Here is a 20,254-nt window from a genome sequence, read left to right as displayed (position 1 = left end):
AATAATGATGTCTTGATTTAAAAATTAGTTGTTCTGTTTCTTTAGTTGTCAAGAGGTGAAGTTCTGAATGCAGAGCCTGTCTTTTCCTATGAAGTGCTTCATTTGGACATCTGTCATGTTCTTGATCTGTTCTGGTAATTTCACTGATTAGTTCTGATACCTTCTTGGTTTCCAATTTATGTTTGTGGGAAAGATATGATTCCTGCAGAAACCTCCAAGGATGTATTTGTCTCTAAAAAAAATACATTTGCTTGGATATAAATTCTGTACTGTTGTTGTCTGTTAATAAAGACACCAGCTGCGAGATGTGGGGCATAGAGATTTTAGCTCCATGATCAAAGGGTCATAGTTGGAGATAACAATAGCGTTACTTACAAGATATGATCGTAGGCAAGAAATTTTTATCTATAAAAAAATATTAGATTCTTCAGTAGCAATGATGCACTGGTGAGTAGAAGGAATATGCTCTTGAGTTTGGGTTTAGAAACCTCCTGGGGTCTGATAAGTTGTGATCAGTTACAAACTGTGTAATTGTTTTTGCAGTGTTAGCTGTCATTGCCCCTGTGAAAGGAGACCTGTCTAGGTCTGGATTTAAAACACAATTAAAGTCCCCAGACATTAAAATTTTATGAGTGTTCACATTGGGAACGGATGCAAATACATTTTGGATTAAGCCCCTATCATCCACATTGTGTGCGTAGATATTTATCAAAATCACTTTAGAGTTAAATAAATTACTGATGACAATCACATATCTCCCTTCAGGATCAGATGCTGCATCTGATACTACAAATGAGATTGTTCTATGTATAAGAATTCCCACACCTCTAGTTTTCTTGGTAAAGCTGGAATGGAATATTTGGCCAGTCTAGTCTCTGTGCAGCCAAAATTGATCCTTTCTTAATAAGTGGGTCTCCTGTAAAAATACTCTTTTAGCATTTAAACCTGCTAGGTGAGAGAATACTTTCTTTCTCTTTAATTTATGATTCAGACCTTTAACATTCCCTAACCTGCACCCATACACTAAGATCACAGTCTGTATTATTAAAGCCAAAAGTTGAAAGAAATGCAAAAGTAAAAAAAAAAACAAATTATGAATGTTATAAACAATATATGTCACTTAGGAAATAACACAATTAAATAGAAAGGTAATTGTAGATTACTTTAATCTTGCAAAATGCTTTGTATTTACACATAGGATTTGATACATTCCACTTTCAAGATGTCTGTTTATTCTATTTGTAATCTTTTGTATTGCTTTTTCAACTTACTAATTGACCTATTCCTCATGCCATATATTTTATTTTATACAGCTGTCAAAAGAAGTATATCAAAGAATGCTTAAGAAACAAATAATTACAACATTAAACCCGAAGTGGCCCGGTACTAGGTCAACAAGGGTTCAAAAAATGTTTTAAAACACTTTTCGCTGCATCATACTGACGAACTACGCCACACACAGTCACAAACAATACCTTAAAATACACAGGTGCCTACTATGCACTCATAGTAATCACATTGTTACAGAATGTACAGTTGACTTTTAATCTGGCATGAAATCATACGTATGATGCCTCACACAATGTCATAAAGAAAAATTTTAAAACCAGCCTAGTATTTTTTCTGTACAAGGCATACCCAGGTGTTATTCATCAATTGAATGGTCTTAAGCAGTAGATTTCAACCGATGCCTTGAACCCCACCTATGACTAAGCAAACGGCAACCATATCTCAGACAGTGGATAAATGGTTTCACCTTGTGCATGCATTTTTACATGCTCTCACATATAATTACACAAAACAACAGCAAAAATATGCAAGCAACACTAACAGCATGTACTGCTGAGGAAAACAATCCCTCACACATATACAGTATCTGTGATGAAGGACCCTTGAGAAATCAACATAATCCATACACATAGTGGCAATCATGGGATTAAACCATCTGGTGATTCTGGTGGTGGTGTGGCTTTTAAACCGCAGAGCACACACCTTTGGATAGCTGAGACTATAATGTTTACAAAGACACCAAATATGGCTATGTGTAAACGATGGGCTTGCCCTGACATTACTCAATGATTCATTGAACTCGATTTTTGAGCATGATTTTCGTGTGTTGTCACATATAACATCAAAAAGCAGCAGCAAAAACAGACATATATAGCGATCAAAATTTACAGCAGCCTCTGCTGAATAAACCTAGCCCAAGCTCACTGTGGGATGAAGCATAAGCGAGATATTCACTGTTAAAGAGCAGCAGGGTATGCCCGCTTTGCATCAGCAATCTTTCTGATCGGGTTGCTCTGGCTCAGTTGGTCATACCATCGCAAGATTTATACATTTTATAGCTGAGATATGTTTCCAACCATACATAACCTGCTCATATTTGAAAAAAGGAAACTTACAAAGGTGAGAGAAATAAACAACAATGTGACTTTTTTGGGGGGTTGTGTGAGTGTGTGTGCATACACGTTAAATATATGTTTGTGTGTGTATGTATATGTGAGAAATTATTTATATTTTAGATAGATATTTTATATTATCTCTTATATATATTTCTTTTCTGGTTCGTCCTGCTTCCACCTCCAAACTGGTCCTGCCTACATGCAGCCGACATGGCATTTCTCACCAAGCTTCTGAAGTACACTTACAAAATAAAGCAAACTCTGCATGCAGCAAAAATTTACTTCTCCGGCTAGATTCCATGCTCAGAACCATCAAACCCTTCGCTAAATCATACAAACACATGCATGAAATCCCTCAGTCCAATCCAACAGCATCTGTGTGAATGCTTTTCTGGGAAAACCCTAGGCAGGATTTACGATGATACAAAGTACAATGCCCCGACCTGTCACACCAATGTTGCAGCGATTTTCGTCGGAGAAAATGGCGAACCACCTGCTGAAAGGGACATTTGCATCTATCCCATAGGCAACTGCTGTAAACAGATTTCCACGCTCAATATGAATTGCGATCCTATGGTTTACCCACTTTTATTCCCTTACGGAGACATTGGCTGGCACAAAGATTTATAACATGTTCCCGATAAAAGAACCACCAAGTGAATAAGGCTTACTCAATGCCAATTTTACGCATACAGATTAGCAATGAGGAATACATTTAGTATTTTGCACTCCAGCGGCGAACTAGATAGATAGATAGATAGATAGATAGATAGATACTTTATTAATCCCAAGGGGAAATTCACATAATCCAGCAGCAGTATACTGATACAAAGAAACAATATTAAATTAAATAGTAATAAAAATGAAAAGAATTAAAATAAAATTAATGTTCGCATTTACTCCCCCGGGTGGAATTGAAGAGTCGCATAGTGTGGGGGAGGAACGATCTCTTTAGTCTGTCAGTGGAACAGGACAGTGACAAAAGTCTGTCACTGAAGCTGCTCCTCTGTCTGGAGATGACACTGTTAAGTGGATGCAGTGGATTCTTCATGATTGACAGGAGTTTGCTTAGTGCCTGTCGCTCTGCCACAGATGTTAAACTGTCCAATTTTAATCCTACAATGGAGCCTGCCTTCTTAACAAGTTTGTCCAGGCGTGAGGCATCTTTCATCTTTATGCTGCCACCCCAGCACACCACCGCGTAGAAGAGGGCACTCGCCACAACCGTCTGGTAGAACATCTGCAGCATCTTACTGCAGATGTTGAAGGATGCCAACCTTCTCAGAAAGAATATTCTGCCCTGAGCTTTCTTACATAGAGCATCAGTATTGGCAGTCCAGTCCAATTTGTCATCCAGCTGCACTCCCAGATATTTATAGGTATGCACCCTCTGCACACAGTCACCTCTGATGTTCACAGGGTCCATGAGGGGCCTGGGCCTCCTAAAATCCACAACCAGCTCCTTGGTCTTGCTGGTGTTAAGGTGTAAGTGGTTTGAGTCGCACCATTTAACAAAGTCTTTGATTAACTTTCTGTACTCCTCCTCCTGCCCACTCCTGATGCAGCCCACAATAGCAGTGTCATCAGCAAACTTTTGCACTATTCCAACAGTACATCGTAGATCTGTATGTTAAAACAGAGGGCGCACATCTCAACTTTTAGATCAACAAGATCTGCATGTGGAACAATACAAAGGACTGTCAGACACACTGCAAGCAAACGCTAAAAATAACAACGTACGTGCAGGCAAAATGATCATATTACCATCCACATTTCCATAAAGTCCATGATACATGCAACAAAACTATCAGGATGCCATGGCCCTAGTACATAAATTCAGACAGCCTCATTTTTTTTTATCACTTTCACATGTAATCCTGCTTGGCCGGAAATTGTACATGCACTGTCGGATACCCAAAGACCAGAGCACAGACCTGATATTGTAGTACGAGTCTTTTGGATTAAGCTGCAGGAATTACTTAGAGACATTCTACAACAACATCTTTTTGGGGTTGTTATTGATTATATTTATGTAATCGAATTTCAGAAACGCGGCCTTCCTCATACCCACATACTGTTTACTCTTCACAATAATTATAACAACCAGTCTTCAGCCACAGTCAGTTGTACGTGGCATTTCTAGGGTTAGATCTTTCGACTCATTATCTGTCGTCTCCACCAAAACACCTATTCACAACTGCGTCTTTCAAGAAGTATTTATTTCTTCCTTATTTCTGAATTCCTTTTTTCACTGTTTTCCATTCCTATTCTTACGCCGCCATATGCTACGGCGGGCGTCGGCTAGTGTTATATAACTTGATTGAAATAACATAACGGAAGGTTCTTTATTCTTGACTGATGCTTCAGTCCTTATCAATATGCAGAATAGAAGGAGCTAGAGTCTGTTTCACATTGGACACAGCTACTTTTAGTCTCTTACTAGGAAATGTGGATTATTGTGCAATCTCCCACAAGTCAGGTCAAAGTTTTTTTTTATATAATGAGAAAATTCCATCTCTTCATAAGAGACTGCTTTAAAAAGAGCTGTCATGATTAAAATGTACATGTAATAATGATGGCTTTAATGTTCAGCCTTTACTCAAGTGCATGTGTATTTCTGACTCCACAATGCATTCCTTGCCCCTTGTACATCTCTTATCATCACTGACTGACGTTTATCACTATGGCGTTGATATCTACAGATATTGTTCTTTGTTTTACATTCCCTTATGTAAACCCATTCCTCTTTATTGTTATATTGTTCTATTTATTGTCTAAATATTGCACTGTAGTCCTGGGAAATGTAATTTCCTACCACTGTATAAAGCACCAAGGTACAGTCATATGAAAAAGTCTGGGAACCTATCTCAACCTGCTTAATAATTTACTCAACTTTCAACAAAAAAGATAACAGTGGTATGTCTTTCATTTCTTAGGAACATCTGAGTACTGGGGTGTTTTCCAAACAAAGATTTTAAGTGAAGCAGTATTTAGCTGTATGAAATTAAATCAAATGTGAAAAACTGGCTGTGCAAAAATTTGGGTACCCTTGTAATTTTGCTGATTTGAATGCATGTAACTGCTCAATACTGATTACTTGCAACACCAAATTGGTTGGATTAGCACGTTAAGCCTTGAACTTCATAGATAGGTGTGTCCAATCATGAGAAAGGGTATTTAAGGTGGTCAATTGCAAGTAGTAGTAACCCAGGTCTGGCAAGCCAAGAAAAATTCAGGAGCAGCATATGCACAGGATTGTTAGAATAGTTACAGACAACCCACAGATCACCTCCAAAGACCTGCAAGAACATCTTGCAGATGGTGTATCTGTACATCGCTTTACAATTCAGGGCAATTTGCACAAACAACATCTGTACGGCAGGGTGATGAGAAAGAAGCCCTTTCTGCATTCATGCCACAAACAGAGTCCCTTGTTGTATGCAAATGCTCATTTAGACAAACCAGATTAATTTTGGATCAAAGTGCTTTGGAGACAAAAATTGAGTAATTTGGTCAAAACAAAAAGTGCTTTGCATGGTGGAAGGAGAACACAGCATTTTAAGAAAAACACCTGCTACCTACTGTCAAATTTGGTGGAGGTTCCATCATGCTGTGGGGCTGTGTGGCTAGTTCAGGGACTGAACTTGTTAAAGTCGAGGGGTGGATGAATTCAATCCAATACCAACAAATTCTTCAGGATAATGCTCAACCATTAGTCACAAAGTTGAAGTTATGCAGGAGTTGGATATTCCAACAAGACAATGACCCAAAACACAGTTCGAAATCTACAAAGGCATTCATGTTCTGGAATAGCCATCAGAGTCCCCTAACTTGAATATCATAGAGAATCCATGGGATGATTTGAAGCAGGCTGTACATGCTCGGCAGCCATCAAATTTAACTGAACTGGAGAAATTTTGTATGGAAGAATGGTGAAAAATACCTCCATCCAGAATCCAGACACTCATCAAAGGCTACCTCATAGCTGTCATATCTCTGTTGGGGTGCCCAAATTAATTCACCTGTCTAATTTTGTTATGATGAATATTTCATATGTTCTATTAATCCAATAAACTTAATGTCACTGCTGAAATACTACTGTTTCCATAAGGCATGTCATATATTAAAATGAAGTTGCTACTTTTAAAGCTCAGCCAATAATAAACAAAAATCCAAAGAATTAAGAGGGGTTCCCAAACTTTTTCAAATGACTGTGTTTATGAATGGTGTGACAGTGAAGCCCTCTTGACGACTAGATTTGCCGGCAGATATTCTAGGATTGTTGTGTTATTTTCATATTTTTATTTTCACTTATTGGTTGGTAGTTATTAAGACATTATTTTTTTCCAACTTTTGCTTATGCTTTGTTCATGAGCGTAGTGTGCCATTGATCTTCTTATTATCACTTAAGTTGTTCGGCATGCAACGGTCCTCTCCGAAGCCATTTCATAAACATATGGCCTTCACATAAGAAGCTAATCAGAATTTTATTAAGAAGGATAGACTTTACTATATGTGTATATTTGTGACCAAAGCTTTGTTAAGAACATTGAACAAAAATCCATCAACGTTAAGGTTAAGTAACATAATAAGCCTCAAAAAGAAAGAGAAAAAAACAGACATATAATAATATTTTTTCAATTAACATTAGCAATTAACTAAAACACAAAACTTCAAGTTGAAGCCCCCCAACCCCAAGTAATATATATCTGCTTTTTCTTTTAGTTGCTTTATTCAGTTCCAGTTCTATTTGCCCTGACCCTTACTCTTAGTTGACTTTATTCAGCTTGCCATTCTTAAACATCTTAACCACTCTCAATATATAAACACTGTGGCTTGACACCATTTTATGAACAGATCTATATGGCCATGACTCCTTTTCAACTTCTATATCAAAGTCTCTTACACTCCCAGCTTTGGTGAAGGTATGAAAGAACACAGTTTTCCTTACTATTAAAGTTGGGTGAAAAGATATCTTGCTGATGTGGTTAAAAGAAGCAAAGACTCTGGAGAGGAATTGTGGTGTCTGATGGCTTCTTCTTTGTCAGATTCAAATTATAGGAAGGAAGCAACAGAAAGACACTAAAATTGTTGCAAGTTGAAGAAATGTCCTAAAAGAGGTTTGGAGCATCCAATGAGGATTCTTGTTATGAACTAGTGAAGTTGTATAAGATGCTGAACTATGTAGACATCAGTTTTACATCATTGCAGTAAATACAAGGTAATTGTTTGTATTGAATTCCAGATTACAGAAAACAGCAGACATGCCTTTTAGAAAATGAAAAGAACAGCAAAGCTGACAACGTCAATGTTGTATATGTCTCACTGACTCAGGAGAAGAGACTGCAGAGCATGCTGCTGACTACCACCTCATTTAAATCCTGGTCTGGCACCAGTGTTCAGTTTGCATATTCCCAGTGTCACTACAGTCTTTTCTTCAGATACTTTAGTTTGCTACCCACAATCCAAAAATGTGGGTAGTCTAACTGTTAACTCTAAATTGGCCCACAGTGAATGAGTGTCAGTATGTGTGAACTTGCTGTCCATCTAGAGTGAAGTCCAGGTCAGGTATCGCACCAGGCCCTGCCATGCTAAACCACAAGTCAGAGTGCATGGAAGGATAAATGCCATAGTATAAATATATTACACTAAGACATGAAATAATCTAAATATGTTCTGCCTGCCCTGGGTTATCAATCAGCTAGTGTTTCTTTAGGACCTCCATAAATGTATCAAAGTACAGGTAAATGAAAATCCCTTCCTCAAACTGGCACATTATTGTGGTGGAGGGTTATGTGTGTCCTAATGATCCTAGAAACTCTGTTGTCCGGGGCTTTATGCCCCTGGTAGGGTCACCCAAGGCAAACTGGTCCTAGGTGAGGAATGAGACAAAGAGCGGTTCAACATAACCTCCTATGCAGAACAAAAAATTTGGATAGCGTTTTCCCTCGCCCTGACGTGGGTCACCAGGGCCCCCCTCTTGAGTCAGGCCTGGAGGTGGGGCTCGATGGCAAGCACCTGGTGGCCAGGCCTGCACCCATGGGGCTTGGCCGGGCACAGCCCAAAGAGGCAACGTGGGTCCCCTTCCCATGTGCTCACCACCTATGGGAGGGGCCAAAGAGGTTGGGTGCAGTGTGAGTTGGGTGGTGGCCGAAGGCGGGGACTTTGGCGGTCCGATCCTCAGCTACAGAAGCTGGCTCTTGGGACGTGGAATGTCACCTCTCTGATGGGGAAGGAGCCTGAGCTGGTGCGCGAGGTCGGGAGGTTCCAGCTAGATATAGTTGGGCTCACCTCAACGCACAGCTTGGACTCTGAAACCAATCTCCTTGAGAGCTGCTGGACTCTCTACCACTCTGGAGTTGCCCTGTCAGAAGTAGCTTCAACTCTCACCTCCGGCAGAACTTCGACCACGTCCCGAGGGAGGTCCAAATAGGCCATGTTTCGTGCCTCTATTGTTGAGGCGGCTGACCGGAGCTGTAGCCGTACAGTGGTTGGTGCCTGTCATGGCTGCAATCCCCGAACCCGTTGGTGCACACCGGCGGTGAGGGATGCCATCAAGCTGAAGCAGGAGTCCTACAGGACCCTTTTGTCCTGTGGGACTCTGTAGGCAGCTGATAGGTACCAGCAGGCCAAGCGGAATGTGGCTTCGGTGGTTGCTGAGGCAAAAACTCAGGCGTGGGAGGAGTTTGGGGAGGCCATGGAGAACGACTTTCGAACAGCTCCGAGGAGATTCTGGTCCGCTATCCGGCATCTCAAGAGGGGGAAGCAGTGCAGTGTCAACACTGTATATGGTGGGGATAGTGCATTGCTGACCTTGACTTGGGACGTTGTGGGTTGGTGGGGGGAGTACTTCGAAGATCTCCTTAATCCCATTAACATGCCTTCCAATGAGGAAGCAGAGCCTGGGGACTCAGAGGTGGGCTCCCCCATCTCTGGGACTGAAGTCACCGAGGTGGTCAAAAAACTCCCTGGTGGCAGGGCCTTGGGGGTGGATTAGATATTCCCGGAGTTCCTCAAGGCTCTGGATGTTGTAGGACTGTCCTGGTTGACACGCCTCTGCAACATCGCATGTACACCGGAAACAGTGCCTCTGGATTCTCCCACCGGGGTGATGCTCCCCCTCTTTAAGAAGGGGGACTGGAGGGTGTGTTCCAACTATAGAGGGATCACACTCCTCAGCCTCCCTGGAAAAGTCTATTCGGGGGTTCTGGAGAGGAGGGTCCGTCGGATAGTCGAACCTCGGATTCAGGAGGAACAGTGTGGTTTTCGTCCTGGTCGCGGAACAGTGGACCAGCTCTACACCATTGGCAGGGTCCTGGAGGGTGCATGGGAGTCTGCCCAACCAGTCTACATATGTTTTGTGGACTTGGAAAAGGCGTTCGACCGTGTCCCTCGGGGAATCCTGTGGGGGGTGCTCTGAGAGTATAGGGTAAAGGACCCCCTGATAAGGGCTGTTTGGTCCCTGTACAACCAGTGTCAGAGCTTGGTCCACATTGCCAGCAGTAGGTCGAACCCGTTTCCGTTTAGAGTTGGACTCTGCCAGGGCTGCCCTTTGTCGCCACGGGATTCTCCCGGAAGAACTAGAAGTGGCTGGGAAGAGGGAAGTCTGCTCAAGCTGCTGCCCCCACAACCCGATCTTGGATAAGCAGAAGAGGATGGATGAATGGATGGTAAATGAAAATAATCCTAGCAAAATATGATTTGGTCATTGACAAAATTACTACTTCAACTTATTATTTTCCATAGCTTACAGTACAGTATATCAAATCAAAAGTTGTCCATAAATACTGAAAAGGAAACTAAAGCAAATGGCAGTTCAGTCATATTAGTGATAGACATCAAACTGGTCAAGTCTTTTTATTTTAGTAGAAACATAATCCTTGATTAATGGGAAAACTTAATTATGTTTGGTAATGAAAGCAGGGAAACTGTTAACAACTACAGCTTTGTATTATATTATTTGAAAATAATTTCCTGTTGGAATAGACTTTCATATTCCTTTATTTAAAGTTACTTGTCTAATTAATTAATATTGTTTAACCAAAAACTTTGAAAAATTAAATACACATTCCCAATCTTTAAAAATATTACACAAAAATTAAAGAGACTTTCACAATCTCTAAAAATAGTTGGTTGAGACTGCCTTATAGCAGCAAATGAATTTAGGCTGTTTAGGGTGATGGTAAGGCCTGTCAGAGAAGGTGTGCAGACATGGATCTTAAGCAGGACCTCCTCTCATTAACATGTGAACGTTTCAGCAGCAATGTTTAATTAGAACAGTGAAGCAACTGGTAATTCACTTACCTGCCCACAACAAGGTAAACTGAGTGCCAAGTTAAAAGAGACTGAAAACATAAAAGTCCCACAATCACCACATGTCGATAAAAAACTTTCAAGAAGACAAGAAGTGAAAGTTTAATCCTTTGTAGGCAGACCATTTTTTCTTTGGTGTTTCACTGTTTATTAGTATATGAATATGGACTTGTTGAAAAACATTCTACTTCAACCTCAACTTCATGTGTTTTAATCATTGCTAGCGAGAAATTTGAAACAAAATCAATACACTTAATCTTTTACATACCTGCAGGAAATCTCCTTACCCCAGAAACCGAAATAAGTAAAACTTCCACAAGAGGGCTATCAACGTCTCAGATAGAAAAATTGGCAGTGGTTTTTGGTTTCGGGACTTTTGCCCAGTGCTTTCAGTGAGGTTCACCATTCAGAACATGTATGTGGTCTGCGCTGCTGCTGTTTCACAGATTCCGATTCCTAGGTCTGAATCTTGTGCACTGCTTGTGTGGTGTTTACATGCACTCTCCATGTTTGTATGGCTTTTTCCCCAAGATATTACAATTTTTCATCCGCATCCTAAAGACATTCATTTTACATTACCTGGTGATTTTAAATTGGATTTGTGTGTGCCTGTATGAGTGGGCAATGTAATGGACTGGCCTTGTACGTGATGCTGCCAGGATAATCACACCGTAACCTTAACATTATGGGTTGAGAATTGAGAATGTTGTGTTATTTTCATGATGTGAATATCATAATTATATGATATGATAAAGTACATTAACACAGAACACATGTAGTAACACAGGCTGTATTAGACTAATATTTTACTAGTAAAATGAATATCTGCATATCAGGTTGGTAACTTTATTATTTCATTTTACATCATTTTATATAACATATAAGTATAACAGATTTTAGCCTCATCAATCATTAATTCCTGCCTTATGTGGGATGTTTCTGTAACAGGATCAATGAGCTCCCTGTGACACTTAAATAGAATAGTATATGAGTTTGAGAATTTACATCTCTGATGTTTTGTTGTGGCGCAGTGGGTAATGCTGCTGCCTCACTATAAGGAGACTAGGGATCATGTCCCGGGTCTTCCCTGCATGGAGTTTGCATGTTCTGTTTGTGTCTGTGGGTTTATTCCAGGCGCTGCAATCTCTTGCCACTCTCCAAAGACATGCTGGTTAGGTGAAGTGGCAATGTTAAATGAGTGTGTGCTCACCCTAAGATGGACTGGCATCCTGCCCGTGGCTTGCTCCTGCCTCGCTGGGATAGGCTCCAGCCCCCTGTGACTCTGGTCTGGATTAAGCAGGTTAGATAATGACATGTCTTGTTAATTGTGACATTAATCCAGTGTTACTCAAATGTGACCAAAACCTGCAGGATTTTATTGTGAGTCTATTTTATGTAATTAATAGACCGCCACAAAATAAACAAAAAAATTTTGGGTTCAGTCAGAAGCTAACGATAGCATTGCAGCAGCAGATCTGAAAAAACAAATGCACTCAAAGCCATAACTTGATGAGGTGCTTTGTTCTTTCTTAATCAGATTTGAGGGATCTGTGGAATATTATTTAAAAAACATTAAAACAAAAACATTTAAAAACTTCAGATAGTGAACTGGAATTCATTCAAAATGACATTATGAAAAAAATGTACATTTAACTTACCAGTAACTTAATTATAAGCTAGGTACTGCTTGCTTTTATCTTTCTTATTGATGAGGTCCAGATCATTTTTCAGTAAATTTAATTTCCAAGCCTTACACAAAACTCGAGCATATAATGCGTAAGTCAACAAATGAAAAAGTATATATTTGTTTATGTAGAAGTTTTTCAAATAGTAAGTTCTCCTACATTAGAAAAGTAAACATAAGTTAAATTAAATTCCCACATTTTACTGTCTTCAATAATTAAAAGTATCATTGTGCTACACATATATAATGTAATTGACATGCCATACATGCAAAATATGTACTGTATATTTTCATCTTTATGTCATAATTACTATAATAACAATAATTCATTTCAGCACTAACCATAGATGCCATCTGCTACAACATATTATAACTGAACAGTATGCACGAAAGCATTTTTGCAGCTGTAAAGGCTCGCCATGACCCATTTTGCAGCATGTTAGTTTCCCAGCTGCTTCAGCACCCTGCTGATTTTTCTTTTTCTTCCATTTTCTGTTTCTTTTCTTTTTTGTGTCTTTTATGACTTTTGACATACAGCAGCCATGTATGAACTAAAACAGTACAAAAGATAACCTTGACATTTATTTGAAAACAATAGTCAGCATAACCCTTAATGGTTATTTTTACTGATTTGGCATTTGTGAGAAACTGTTTTATTTTCAGCTCTAAATTTAAAAAAAAAATCTCTCTGACATTTACTTGCACTGAGAGAAAGTTTAAGTCTTATAAATCTAAAGCACAATATTATATTGTCTAGCATGCACTGCCACCCATTCAGCTGAATGCATAAGAGATCTACTGTATATGTACTATAAAATCTTGAGAAAAAAGTAGCAAAAAGCATATCTAATATTTCTTTAAAGCAGCAGCATCAAGCTGCATGAGAACTGCTCCACTAGCATCAAAAATCTGTTCTGAACTGGGAAGAGCAATTCTAAAATGACTTTTGTTTCAGCTTTGTTTCGCATTTTTTCAAATTTATATTTTTCAGCTTACATTTGCACACAGGTTGTTGATTAATGGTCTTGGGAATATACTTTTGGAGTGTGATCAATTTTTGTCAAGAACTCACAAATGTTTTTCAAAATCGCAACTTTCAAAAGGAAAAGCATACTAGCACGTAAAATACACAAATTCCTATTTCATTCTACCTTTAGAATTCATTTTCCTATCATTTTTAAAATAATGCTCTCATAAAGTGAAGTAATATTTTGTAAATATTATATATTTTGTTGTTTTTCTAGTGCAAAATGTGTGGCGTTTAAAATCAACTGTACTAAAAATTGATGTATAATAGATAAAGTCTATTGAGTTATTATGATTAAGTTAACATCACCAATGTTTTGTGTAACTTTTGCTAGTTTCATTTTGTTTAGCAAGAAAGTAGTTTATCTGGACTTTAACATTAACAGTCCTCACATCATTGCACTATTTTGTGCAGTGTGTTTTACACTATATTTCTTTTCTTGTATTAATAAACAGCTATAATTTCTAGATAAATCAATTACGCAAATTAAATGAAGCCATTCTATCTATCTATCTATCTATCTATCTATCTATCTATCTATCACACCAGTTTTGGCAACGGGTAAAAATAATTTGTAATATCTAATAAATACACTTTATCAAATCAATTTTACATATATTAAAGTGATAATTTCCTCTGTCTACAATGATCACTTAAAATGAAATTTGACACTCCCGTATCTCTGTTATAAAACAAATAGGTACCTTTTCTGAAGGCTAAATGAACACAGTCTGTTTAGACAGACATTTAAAAAAAACAAGCTGAAAAGGCGCAGAAAAAAGAAATCCGATAATTCTGATACTTGTATCGAAGCAATTACAGAATAAAGTAGACTTAGGTAATTGTAGGAAACGGAGCTCAGATGTACCTTCTCTCGTGGTAACTCCGTATTTCGAGCGCTGTAAACATGTACCTTACACTTGCATTCTCACCTGCCGTTTCTAAGCGTGCATGTTTCAGTCTGAGACGAGAAGGCAGTTGATTTAAAAGTTACCAACGTCAATAGATGTATTCCAATATTCAGTGCTCTCAGAAAACCTGTTACTCTTCTGTTGACGAATAGAGATTTGGTCCTTCAATTGGTAACACTCATTCATCCGGAATCCGACCGCACATACAAAACGTTGCACTTTTGTTCAACAAACACGTAAACACCAGAGAATAATAAAGTCGTCATAATTTTCATAATTAACATGACATTTGTTCACAACACTTTTACTATAGGTTTATCTACAGTATGTAAAGTAAACGTTATAAAGGCGATATGATTGTTATGCGCTAATATTGAATTGTCTCTTCTAGATAAGAATTTCCTTCGATGATTCAATGTGATGGTGAAATTTATAAAAACAAACAAACATAAAAACTATAAACTTAAGATTTTAAGATCTTTGTTTAATGGCAAGAGCGACGTTTTTAATCCTTGACTATCTCTGCGATCAATTGATAATACGTCTCTCCCCTATGAATAATGCTCCTGGTACTGAGCACGCAGCAAATTGTCTTTTTAGAAAGAAACATGCAGATGAATCCGATAAGGAGTACCGATAAAGGATTGCTCGAGACTTTTACTGCTTCCGTTTTTCTTTTTCTTTTTTCAGAAATGTAAAGTTCTATCAGATAAGACAATTTTCCATCTTTACAAAAGTCAGTGTAATTAACAGTGCAAGACTCGCGCCTTGCTGTCTATGACCTCATGCTGTCAAAAACACAGAATTTGACACGTGGGACTAAACTGACAAGTCACTTTACAGTCGCGGCTTATCACAAGATCACCGAGTTCTATATTAGTGAAGGGTAAACCCGCGTTATTTCAACTGACTTGCTACCTGATGGGTGAAAGCGCAATGCTCAATAAAAAAAAAGTATTACAGATTTTTTACATCACTTTGTGTGTTTGTAAATCATGGTATGTCTGTCACTTTCTTTCTTTCTTTCTTTCTTTCTTTCTTTCTTTCTATATATATACAGCTTATTACCAGAATAAAGTCACTTTATCACAGGGCACACGTGTTACAAGTGGAGTTTAAACTATTTTCGTATCACTTGGTATTATTAAGTAACCATATATATTTAAACAAAATGAGGGCTGAAGTTTTATGCAATATATGGGTTAGACTCTGCAGCTAGGAGTAGCATATATATACATACGGTATATTCAGATCTATTTCTAAGTAACTCTATCATCAAGTAAGTACATAATCTTAGAAACGCTACAGCGAGATTTTAAGCACAAAGGAATTTCTTTTTTCTTTCTTTCTTTCTTCAAGTCTGATGGCTTGAATAAACCTATGCAAATTACCTTATACCATACCTTACTGACAGACTTTAACATTAGTTACAAATCAAACTAAGTTGGCAAGTTTCTTTCTTTCTTTCTTTCTTTCTTTCTTTCTTTCTCACCCTCATCCTATAGCTTCCCCCAGGTTTCAGATGTCAGCGCACGGACGAGGGCGTTCAGACTCCCCTGTTCAGCTGGCCTGCGAGACGCATTTGAGATCAGTTTCACTCTTTGTCGGCTCTCAATGGGGGCGGCGGCGGAAACAAACCCATTGTGGAACCTATAAAAAGAAAGGCACTGACATCATAAAATACCAGACTGAGTGAGCCTTTCTGCTTTCTGATCGTATGCACGGACAGACGGGGCACATCAGTACTTTGATGCAACTGGGCATGCAAGCATAAACTGGTTGAATGGCAACTTAAAAAAAGTTCGCGAAAAACTTCACTTTACATATTTCTTGCAGCTTCAGTCCTCACTTGAGTTAATGTAAAAAGATTTAGGAGTATTCTTCTTTATAACCACAGACAGGAGTCTGATATAAAATTGTCAGTTTAGATTCTCACCTCACCGTTCAGTGAGGGTGCAAAATCTGTTTTTACCTTTGAAAGGTAACATCAGGAACAATCAGAATTTTCTTGCATTTTTATTCAGTGTTTCTACGATTCAGCTGATTTGAAATGTTGCTCCCGACGTGCACGCGCCTGTTCTGCCTGTGGCTCCTGCTGGCGGCGGTGCTGAGACTGGGAAGTCTTCAAAACTCTGACGACTCCAGATCGAAGGTGAACGCTATCAAGTCAAGTCTGACAAGTCAGGATCCGACTCAGGCCAGCAACAACCGCTCCGCTGTGTTTCACTCAGCGTTTCATAGCAAGAAAGGCGTCGCTGTTGGGCAGGTAAGAATCAAGGGGTTTAGCTGAGAGGCTGACAGTTTATCATCCGTAGATGGCAGCTACCTGCGCTTTGCAGACGTTGGGAGAATTTAGTGTGATTAACAGATATTGCGCAGAATATTGGAAATTGGAAAGTTTTCTTTCTTTCATATAACCATGCAGTAATAAGGAGCTTTTAAGCTTACGGGTAAAATGCCTTTTAACATGCAGCTCTACATACCAAAGTTTTGCTACTAAGCGTGTTTGAATGTAGTATTCTTTCGAAATTAATTACGAGCTATTCTAAGATAACACCTTATACATAGATCCCATATAAATCCATTGATTATATACTGTACATAACTGGATACGCGTCTGATGGAAAATCGCAGCTCTGTGATTTGTTGTATTGGTGCGCCTTGACTTTTCACAGCTATCTGAAAATGTTATTAGGTGGAATATTACAGTGATATGGTACATTTCACTTCGGGCTTAATGACTGGTAATTACTTCTGAAAACAAACATTGGGTGCCAATACAATTATCTATTAATTACTTTTGTATCACACATAGTGTCAAAGTGTAATTGACCAAGTAACTGATTATATAACCTTTTTTTTTAGCAATTTAGTGAATGACACTTGTGTTCATATTTTAACAAACTTGATCACAGTAATGAAACACACTTAATATGATGGTAACACCTGTTATTCTTGTTTTCAGTAGGGCAGTATACACGTTTGAAACGGCATTGTAATGATAGATAGATAGATAGATAGATAGATAGATAGATAGATAGATAGATAGATAGATAGATAGATATGATACTACTTGATTACCATTTAGGAAGTAAACAGTAAATACATTTTTTTATTTACATCACCCTGTCCAGTAAACTGAGGAACACTCCGTTAATCTTCATAGGTTCAGTTTTTTCCTTCCTGTTAACTATCAGCAGTATTCTGATCTTGACATTTTCTAGTGTAAGTGGCGTAATGGTTGGCACTGTTGCTTCATAACTCTGCATTGTATTTCTCTGTGAACTACTCTGTTCTTTTAATACAAAACTCATTAGCAATAGTTAAGTGTTGCAGTGATGGATATTGCATGATGCTGTTGGAATAGTCTCCTCAACTTTGTAATAAATGCAGAAACAGGGCTACATTTTAAATGGCGGGAATTAAAGTATTACTACATGTTCCACACCTTAATCTTGTGTTAGTGGTGGAAGTGTTGTTGTTGTATAAGCCACTAGCCAGCTTAATTAGACTGAGAATGAAGTGTTTCCTGTTGGCTGCCTATGTGTATGTCAGTTTTCTTCTACATGTGAAAGACATGTAGGTTAAATTATTCTAGACGAACGTCTCAGTATTTCCTATAATGGACTTGTGTCTCTTCCAGAACTGCTTTATGCCTCATGCTCATTTGGTCCCTGTTAATGGAAACCAGAGGTTCCAAAAATATATGGACAAGGAACAAAAACGCCACATACATTTTGCAAATACTGATTTACTTTTAGTTAAGTAGATTTATAGTGGCATCTCTTGGAAGAACCAGTCTGGCATCTTTATTTTTAAGAGTATAGATAGTAAAATAATGACCAGCAGATGCACATTGGTTAGCACCACTGCTCCACCTAGGCTTGAATCCAAGCCCTCTTGTGTGTGGAGTTTGCATGTTCTACCTGTGTATATAGTTTTCTCTGTCTCTGCTTAAATTTAAGTTAGAATAATCAAAATGAATTTTGAATTGAATTAAATTTAGAGGTTTTACTTGTTTAAACTGAATTATGCAGGAGGTACATTTAGGAAGACATTTAGCTAATTAATATATTGTGCATGGTTTTCAGCTATACTAAAATATAACTGCCTGTAGTTTCAATTTTATCTTGGACTCCAATAATCAGAAATTTTTCTTATTGTTTATATATGTTTGATTAAGAATAAAAAAAACAATATAAAATGTACAACTTTTAAAAAATTTAATCAGGCACAAATACATTTAATTTAATATGGAATACTTAATGTATATATATGAATGTACGACTACTTTGCACTATGTCAGGATATATTTTTCAATGTCATGTTTTGTGTTTGCGTCGTAACAAATTTAATTATACTGTCTTTATATAATATGCCAGATTTAAAATTGGAAGTATTTAATTAGAAAATACTGAAATAATTTGAACTGAATTAAAATTAATTGCATTTTTAAATAACTTTATTTTTAAAGTTAATTTTTCAGAAGAACACTCCTGTCTAAAAAGTAATATACAGTGGGATAAGCTAATTTCATAGCCATATAAATATTTTCATGACATTTGTGGATATTAAACAACAAGCAGTTTTTATTCCCCCTAAGCAATTTGGTTTTCTTCCCATTTGAAATGCTTTTTACACAAATAACTTGAAGTTTAGACTCCTGCTTGTGAGAAAATTAGCTACAGCTTGCTAGGATTTGAAGGAATTGGGAAAGCAGATATAGATCATGAAGGTCTTCTGTTCCAATAGCCACAAGGTGCGGGTTTAGAACCCACAAGTATTCAAACAAAGCATTTGGAAAAATTAAACAATTTGTTTGTGTACCAAGCTGCACTCTTTAAATCATACTGAAAATGCCTTTTTGGTAATGTAATATATAGTAATGTGTAACAGACTTTATTGAGCAGAACATGAATTCTAAGCAGAAGAATGCAGTTTTAAGGGAAAACAGAAATGCTTACAATAAATGTGTAAGGTTTTTAAGTTGAAACTGTAAAAGATTAATAATCAGGGTAGCATGTTACCATGAATACCTTTTACCTTTACTATTAGCATAATAAAGGAGATATATATATATATATATATATATATATATATATATATAGAGAGAGAGAGAGAGAGAGAGAGAGAGAGAGAGAGAGAGAGAGAGAGAGAGAGAGAGATGGGTTACAGTTACTTCTCCAGCAAACAACTGTCATATAAAGCACTGGTTTATTTTTCTATGAAAAAGCCAAAAACATGTTATACTTATGTGATCACCTTAGATATAAGGTAAAATAAGATAATCCTTAATTGAAGAATAAGAGTTGATGAGTACATAATTGTGCACTATATGGACGGTCTCCCTGTTCATGTTTGGCTCCTGTCTTATGCCCAGTGCTTCAAACAAAGGAAATAAAGTAAGAGATGCAGGTTCTGAATTTGATTGGATATTAATTTGTTTTGTGTTAATAACCTCTAACTTGTACTTACTTACAAAGTAACCTTAATACTATATACTCTGTATTAAAATAAAAATATGGAGTACACAAATACACATATATACATAAAAATCATTTAAGACTTAGAGTTGACACCAAATCTGTTTGATTTAGAGTCAATGTTCTTGGTTCTGGGCACTTGCCTAATCTGTCTTGAAGCGGCAGCAGAGAGCAGAATGTTAGCTAAGCTGCTGGCTATTTTGATTAATGTCTCATATCCTCTGCATGGCACCCTGCTCAGCCTGAAGAGAACCTTCAACACAATACTTATCTAATCATGATGCTCCACGGAGCATTATCTGAGGTGGTTGTTGCCAGCTACCATTAGCTACTATGAAATAACCCTTGATTAGTGGTTATGCCATTTGAACATGTACATTTTACTTAGATTATTTTATTGTATTAATTTCTGTTAAATTCAGAGTGGATTT

At 37.8% G+C, this 20,254-nt stretch overlaps 1 protein-coding gene across 1 annotated transcript in view; it reads left to right on the top strand.

Moving 5' to 3' along the window:
* The first annotated feature begins 15,939 nt into the window (after positions 1-15,939).
* Positions 15,940-20,254, top strand: part of dkk2 (dickkopf WNT signaling pathway inhibitor 2) — a 106,562-nt gene continuing 102,247 nt past the window's right edge. Inside the window, exon 1 of the mRNA XM_039759215.1 lies at positions 15,940-16,606. Coding sequence (XP_039615149.1) covers positions 16,391-16,606 — 216 coding nt within the window. The 5' untranslated portion in view covers positions 15,940-16,390. The remainder of the gene's footprint in view (positions 16,607-20,254) is intronic.

This window comes from Polypterus senegalus, chromosome 7 (genome assembly GCF_016835505.1).
Source record: "Polypterus senegalus isolate Bchr_013 chromosome 7, ASM1683550v1, whole genome shotgun sequence".
In the NCBI taxonomy this organism is placed as follows: Eukaryota; Metazoa; Chordata; class Cladistia; order Polypteriformes; family Polypteridae; genus Polypterus; species Polypterus senegalus.
This window is presented reverse-complemented; position numbering and strand designations above follow the sequence as displayed.